At 37.1% G+C, this 7,364-nt stretch overlaps 1 protein-coding gene across 1 annotated transcript in view; it reads left to right on the forward strand.

Moving 5' to 3' along the window:
- The window catches only part of LOC147571198 (EF-hand calcium-binding domain-containing protein 13-like), a gene marked incomplete at its 3' end in the record, with an annotated part of 135,276 nt that extends 128,196 nt beyond the window's left edge, over positions 1-7,080 (forward strand). The window contains 4 exon segments of the mRNA XM_086696545.1: positions 328-471; positions 1,374-1,445; positions 4,062-4,205; positions 6,937-7,080. Of these exon segments, the coding sequence (XP_086552671.1) occupies positions 328-471; positions 1,374-1,445; positions 4,062-4,205; positions 6,937-7,080 (504 nt within the window).
- Positions 7,081-7,364: the final 284 nt, after the last annotated feature.

A 7,364-nucleotide genomic window follows, 5' to 3' on the forward strand; every position in this document is an offset into this window, starting at 1 on the left:
GACGGGAAAGAGGCAGATTTGAGGTGGCAGTGACTAGGGGCAGCAGAGAGATCCCTGGACACATACTGAAAGGATGTAAGAAACTTGAGAGGCAAAGATAGATGGACAGAAGGAGACAGATATCAAGGCTTAATTTCTACTATGAGTTTGCCCTATAAGTGATCTATTTTGTAGGTATACAATGAGAGTTAGATGTGTATGTACCTCAAGAGAGTGTTTAAGGTGAATGCTTAAAAAATGCTAGGTATCTATATTAGTTTTTTGAATCATAGTTTAAGCTAATTGTTTAGAATTTGCATCTAAACTGAAAGTATTTTCTCCGGATAGAGGTTAATGAACTTGCAAAGGCGTTAAACAAAGTCACCAATGAAAAAGTTGTTGTTGATGATATAAAACCTATACTGAAAGGCTTGGGGATTTATTTGCCAGAGGAAGAATTGCAGGAGATGCTTACATCCATTTCTCTGGATAGTAAGTATTTCTTTTCTGAGTCATTTATTCCATATCACACTCGTGTTTACTTTCACTCATAAACCCACAGAGCTGATTGATTAGGAATCAGATGCAGTGAGTTCAACAACATTAGATTTTCCCTATTAGGCTTGGCTGAGAATTTGCTTTGGATTAGTCTCATATTGAATTATCCTAGGGATGTATAATCTTCCTGTCTTCATCCCATCGCTTTGCCTCCTGAGGTTTGAATCATACGTTTTTATTGGACAGGAGCTGTGCAGCTCTCTCAAGCCCCTGAAATGCAGGGCCAAGCCTTAGTGTGGTGACACACACTTACCAGTTTGGTTTCCCCACGGTCCTCAGAGGGCTACAGTGGTGTTTTTGGAATCCTGCCAGTGGGAGGTTTAACTTACATGCAGAGCAAAGGGGTACTTTTCTTCTTCTTCAGTTCCAAATACATGGCTAATAAAAAACAAAAGATGCACACTTCCTTTACTAATATATCTTTGCTTATAAGTATATATATAGTCTCCATTAGGTATTTCGGTTGGGGTTTGGTTTATGGTACTTGTAGGGAATATCTTCTTCCCTCGTAACATAGATAGTGGTAGTAGGACTTGTAATGCTGAAAAATTCAGAGAATGTCATACCAGAGAGGAAACTTACCAAAAAACAATGGTCCCAAGTGGTTAAAATGTGTGTAAAATTCATGAAACACTCATTGGCTCTACAAGAAAAAAGACTGCAAGAGTTATCATAATCATGTTCCTTTTTATAGTCTGAGGTGTGTTTAGCAGAATCAGAGTTAGAAAACAGGACTAACTTGGTTCTGAAGATTTGGTAAGCATGCATATCTTTTGACCTCATCCCTTTGTATCTTTGGGTGAAAGACCATTCATTTCTTGATGTTTCATTTTCAGACGAGGGGAAAGTGAACTTAAAAGATTTCCTGACTCAGTTAATGAAAATGCCATATCTTACAAAAGTTCAAAGTAAGTGAGAATTTTTTAACAATAAAAATTTTGAGTGGAATCCTTTAGCTTTGATTATATGCATTTGTGCAGTTTTCTAATGCTGAAGCACATCATGTATGTAACAAATGTACTTTGGATGATGAATCAGGAAGGGATCCTAGTCCTGACCTTTTCTTGACTTAAATTTTATGAACTTATAGTATTTTTCCATCACTCAAAAGGGATTAACTAAGTGTTAATAGCTGAATGAATAAGGAAACCATAAAAAGGATGAGATCATGCCATTTCAGACAACATAGATGGACCTAGAGGGTATTACGCTAAGTGGAATAAATCAGACAGAGAAAGATGAATGCCATATGATTCAAATTATAAGTGGAATCTAAAAAAAGCCAAACAGGGTCACCTAGCTGGCTTAGTTGGTAGAGCATGTGACTCTTGATCTCAAGCTTTTAAGTTCAAGACCGAAATTGGGGGGGGGGGGGCGCCTGGGTGGCTCAGTGGGTTAAGCGTCCGACTTCGGCTCAGGTCACGATCTCACAGTCCGTGGGTTCGAGCCCCGCGTTGGGCTCTGTACTGACCGCTCAGAGCCTGGAGCCTGTTTCAGATTCTGTGTCTCCCTCTTTCTCTGACCCTCCCCTGTTCATGCTCTCTCTCTGTCTCAAAAATAAATAAATGTTAAAAAAAAAAAAAAAAAAAAGACCCAAATTGGGTGTAGAGTTCACTTAAAAATACAAAGAAGAATTATAAATAAATAAATAAATAAATAAATAAAGCCAAACAAACAACAAATAAATAAATAAGCAAATAGCAGAATCAGACCTATAAATACAGAGAACAACTTCATGGTTGCCAGAAGGGAGGGTCTTGAGGGTTGGACAAAAAGGGTGAAGGTGAGAGGGAGATACAGGCCTCCAGTTATGAAATGAATAAGTCACAGGAATAAAAGGCACAGCATAAAGAATACAGTCAGTGATATTGTAATAGTGATGTAATGGGACAGATGGTTCACACTTGTGGTGAACAGAGCATAACGTATAAACTTGTCAAATTACTAAGTTGTATACCTGGAACTAATGTAACATTGTGTGTCAGCTATACTAAAAAAAAAAAAAAAAAAATCAATGTTACCTTTTCTTTTTTTATCCTATTATATGTTCATAAAAATGGGATTTTATCATGAGAAGATTAACTATTGAAACATGTAGGAATATGTTGAAACATACAAGCTTCCTCCATATTTTGTAAGAGGTATTCATCTCATTATTCCACTGCCTTAGCCATGAGGCATTGAATGTAATCTGGTTTTAATGTGTTCATTTAATTGACATCTCCAACTGTGAGATATCTGTGATATCTGTGGAACTTCTGGGTCTCCTTGGAGCCTTTGTTCTTGAGATTAATTGAAATGGCTTAATTTCCTCTAAATTTTAATTCCCAAGATTGAAACTGAACAAAATTCAGAAGGCCTAATTTAGGTAGCTACAAAAATGAAATTATTCCCTAGAGTGTAGGTGTTTAGGATGTGACCCAAATGGTATGTTTTTTCAACTGACAAAATATTTTGTCCTTAATCTCTGGTTTTCTGAATGGGATCTATAAAACTCTCCTAGGTATGTGGTTTATAAGCAAATCTCTTACAGGATTAATGTTTATGATGTGATAGTGTTTATCATAATACGTTTAAAATGTGTTTTCTTACTTGAACAATTGAACCATGATACTTTCAGAAATGAATGTTACCTTTTTTTGGTATTGATAGCAGTGCTAACTAATCCTTCCATTATTTGGGGGACTTTTTGTATGTATGTGTTGGATATATCCAAGTATCCACTGAATGAAAAAAATTAAGAATAGTCACATCAAACTATGGCTGGTTATCTAATTTTTGGCAAGAGAATTGCTAGAATTACTTTTATGCTTAGTTATCCTAGCTTTAATGGAATTCCCAGCCTCTGATATGCCAGAGATGAGTATAAGCGGATGTCCTGAGATTCCTTTATATGTAATCATTCCTCAATCTCAAATTAAATATTTACAATGCCCTGTTTAGCCTAGCGCCTAAACATTCTATGAAATCAGATAGCCTGCACTTCACACTTGGCTTTACATTTAATAACTGTGTATGCTTAGACAGACTAGCCTCTCTAAGGCTAGGTTTCCTTATCTGTTAAATAAGGGAAATATTGGTAACAACCTCACAGAATCTTTGTATTAAAATGGGATGGTGGAGGGGTGCCTGGGTGGCTCAGTCAGTTAAGCATCCGACTTCAGCTCAGGTCATGATCTCGCGGTCTGTGGGTTCAAGCCCCGCCTAGGGCTCTGTGCTGACAGCTCAGGGCCTGGAGCCTGCTTTAGATTCTGCGTCTCCTTCTCTCTCAGCCCCTCCCCCACTCCCACCCTGTCTCTGTCTCTCTCAAAAGTAAATAAACATTCTAAAAATTTTTTTAAACGATAAAATGGGATGGTGTGTATAAAGCACTCAGCATAGTGCTTAGCAAGCACTAAGCTGAATACTTAATAAGTGGTAGAAGTAGCAGTAGTAGTACTACTAGTAGTAATTATTGTCACTCAGGACCCACTGAATATTGCATATTTTTTAACTTCATGTATTGCATATTTTTTTGAATATAGAAAAAGAAGGCCCCTTGAAAACTTTGGCCGCCATTAGGAAAAATGAGGTCACTCCTGATGATCTAGACTCCATGATGAAAAATATAGGAGTTCCATTACCCCAAGATGCGATTCAAAGATCCCGGAAGAATGTGGCTATCACGGGTGAGTATTTAACATTTCTAGGTATCCTTTATCTTAGCTGACATGCATGTGTTTGAACTTTTCAAGAATCCTTAAAGCGTTTATCCACTTCATGGATTATCCGAGCTCTTTTCTACCAACTACCCACTTGGGTTCTACTTATTTTAAGTAGCATCATACAGAGGAGGATCTATACGGTAGGAGGGTATGTGTCTGAATGATACGCATGAGTCTGTCTTTTTGATGGAATCTACAAAATATCAAACGTTTTTCAGTATAGCAATTACAGTTGCCAATCTCTGTTCATATTCCTTGTTCTCTGACATGCATGTTTTCTTTCAGAAGATGGGAAAGTGAATTTAGAAGGGTTCATTGGCAATTTAGTCAGTTCAGGATTTTCATTTCTACCTGAAAGTAAGAATTTTCAGTTGAATGGAGATAGCTAATGATATGTAGGTTATAGATCTCTTGGGAAAACCCTAGCTAGATTTTGAGATGGTCTTAAACTGATTTACCACTGGCATAATTTTCTAGTATCTTTACTCCACACATGTCAAATGTGTATGTAGCACATGAGAACATGCCCTTTAGAGAGTTCTAGTTACCTCTTCTGCCTAGTCTGAGACCAGAGTCTTGACTGCAGTTATCTTTCCACTAAGGACCTTGTGAAGAAAAAAAATCACATTAATTAAAATGACTAAACCAGCACTTAGAATTACACTGTTTGCAAGTTACTCTACTTTAACTCAAGTGTAATTGTGTGAGACATATGAGTATGATATATAGTGGGTTCCTGATATTGATTTACAATAATTCTTCTTTAAGAAATGAGTGAAAATCTTTGTTACTGTTAGGAGAATTTTTCTTCAGGTTTGTTTTTTTTTCTTTTGTTATTTCAACGTTGTTTTCTTCGGTTATTTCTTTGTATGAGCTCCATGTTTTTGCCCCTAGTTTCTCTTTATACACTAATTCAAAGTTTAATTTTAGCACAATGTTTGTCAATTACAATGTTAAGGACCCTTTTCTTCTTTTGGTTTGCATAGTATTTCTGTAACCTTAAGCCTCTGAATTCTCTGATAAGCTGCCCTTTCTTGCCAGATGGTGCTGAAAAGGAAGGAATGATTTACATTTTGCACATTTAAGTGAGAAGAATATCTCTGACACCAAGCCAAAATTATACACACATTCAAACCACTTCATATTGTCCATTTTTAAGTGCCCTCTATGGTTGCAGAAATTCAAGGTTTACTTCTTTGACCATTTCCACCTACTTTTGGATAAGCACATATATGTAGCTTTGATAAGCAAAAAAATATTTATGGAGAGATGTTTTGTAGAAATGCCTGGGATCCATACCTGAGCTGAGATCAAGAGTCGGATGCTTAATTGATTGAGCCACCCAGGCGTCCCTAGAAATGCCTTTTTTGAGACAACTTCCTGATAGTATATATCAACTGCTTTTGGGAACTGGTGTTAAAAATAGCCATATCAAGAGTGTCACTATATCGTCAGAAGATGTTGCCCATTAGATTATTTAGTGATGAAAAGTGTCTTGAACTTTAGATGATTGATTGATTGATTGATTGATTGATTGATTTTTTAGAGAGAGACAGGGCACGTGTGCTCACCAGCAGGGGAGGGGCTGAGGGAGAGGGAGAAAGAATCTTAAGTAGGCTCCATCGTGAAGCCTGATGTGGCTCTCCATCCCACAATTGACCATGAGATCCTGATCTGAGCTGAAATCAAGAGCTGGATGCTTAACTGACTGAGACACCCAGGCACTCCTTGAAATTTAATATCAGAAAAAAAAATTCTCTCTTCCAAAGACCAGTGTGCTTCTTTGTGTAGGTAATAACCTGAGTTCCCTTTTATGCCTTAGCTTCCAAAAAGTTTCAGATCTAAACTTAATATTTAAGCACTATTAACCATGTTGGCCTTGTTTGTTATTTACTACCTTTTTCTCATGTGTTTTTGATGCTCACATTTCTCATTATGATTGTTGTATTTTCTATTTCTCCATGAAATGTTGTCAGTTCTGTTATATACTTTCTAGACTCTCTAATTTGGCTCATCTGCATTTATGATTGTTATATCTTCCTGATGAATTGGCTGGCAGAGAATACCGAATGTATCATATTGGAAGAGAAATCACTTTTTCCTCTGAGTACAAGCTGAAAATTGATTCCTCATTCTATGGCTACATGACTCTTTATTTACCACATTTTTTTAATGTTTATTTATTTTTTTGAGACAGAGAGAGACAGAGCATGAACGGGGGAGGGTCAGAGAGACAGGGAGACACAGAATCCGAAGCGGGCTCCAGGCTCTGAGCTGTGAGCACAGAGCCCGACACAGGGCTCGAACTAACAGACCGTGAGATCATGGCCTGAGCCGAAGTCGGACGCTCAACCGACTGAGCCACCCAGGTGCCCCTACCACATTTTACATACTGGCTCCTAACTGTTCCCTCAACATCAGCCAGTAACACTTCTTGTCTAATATCATATGGGCTGTACTGGGTTAAATGTTCCTGTGCTTATAGCCATATTCTCTTTAAAATGATCAAAAGAACATGTTTCTATTTCTGATAGAATAACTGAAAGTGTGCATCTGAATACATGTCAAAAGACTCTTCTTTTCACACTGAAATGGAATATAGCGATGTGAAGATAATAGGAAGTATTTTTCTGAAATTGAAAATTATTAGCATTTCCCATTCTCATAGCTTTTACCGCTTCTATTTTTCTCCTAGGAAGTAAGGTTGATGACAGCAACTTAGACACTTTTCTAGGAAACATGAAGATGGAGATGTCAGGTAAAGAGTTTTGTAAGATTCTGAAGCACCTGTCAGTGGAAGGGGACATAGACATAGACATGGTTCACATGGTTCTATGTTGTGAGAAGTCTTTTTATTAATGTAAACTTCTTAGATATAAAATTCTTATAGAAAGAACCATAGAAAATGATAAAAATAAAAAAAAAGTTACCTTAAGTGTTATGCTTTAGGCTCTCCTCCTTGAGAATAAATGTTATGGTTTCCAAAAGTTCCATTTGGGAGGTGTGGAAGAAAGATGGAAATGTATTTGCTATGTTATGTTAGTACTTTAGATCCAAACTTACGTTTCTAGGAATACTTTGGCAACCTTTCCTCTGTATCACTGATTCAAAAAGCATCATTAA

Source organism: Puma concolor, unplaced genomic scaffold (assembly GCF_028749965.1).
Source record: "Puma concolor isolate L17-30 unplaced genomic scaffold, mPumCon1.1.hap2 unalloc_scaffold_46, whole genome shotgun sequence".
Taxonomy (NCBI): domain Eukaryota; kingdom Metazoa; phylum Chordata; class Mammalia; order Carnivora; family Felidae; genus Puma; species Puma concolor.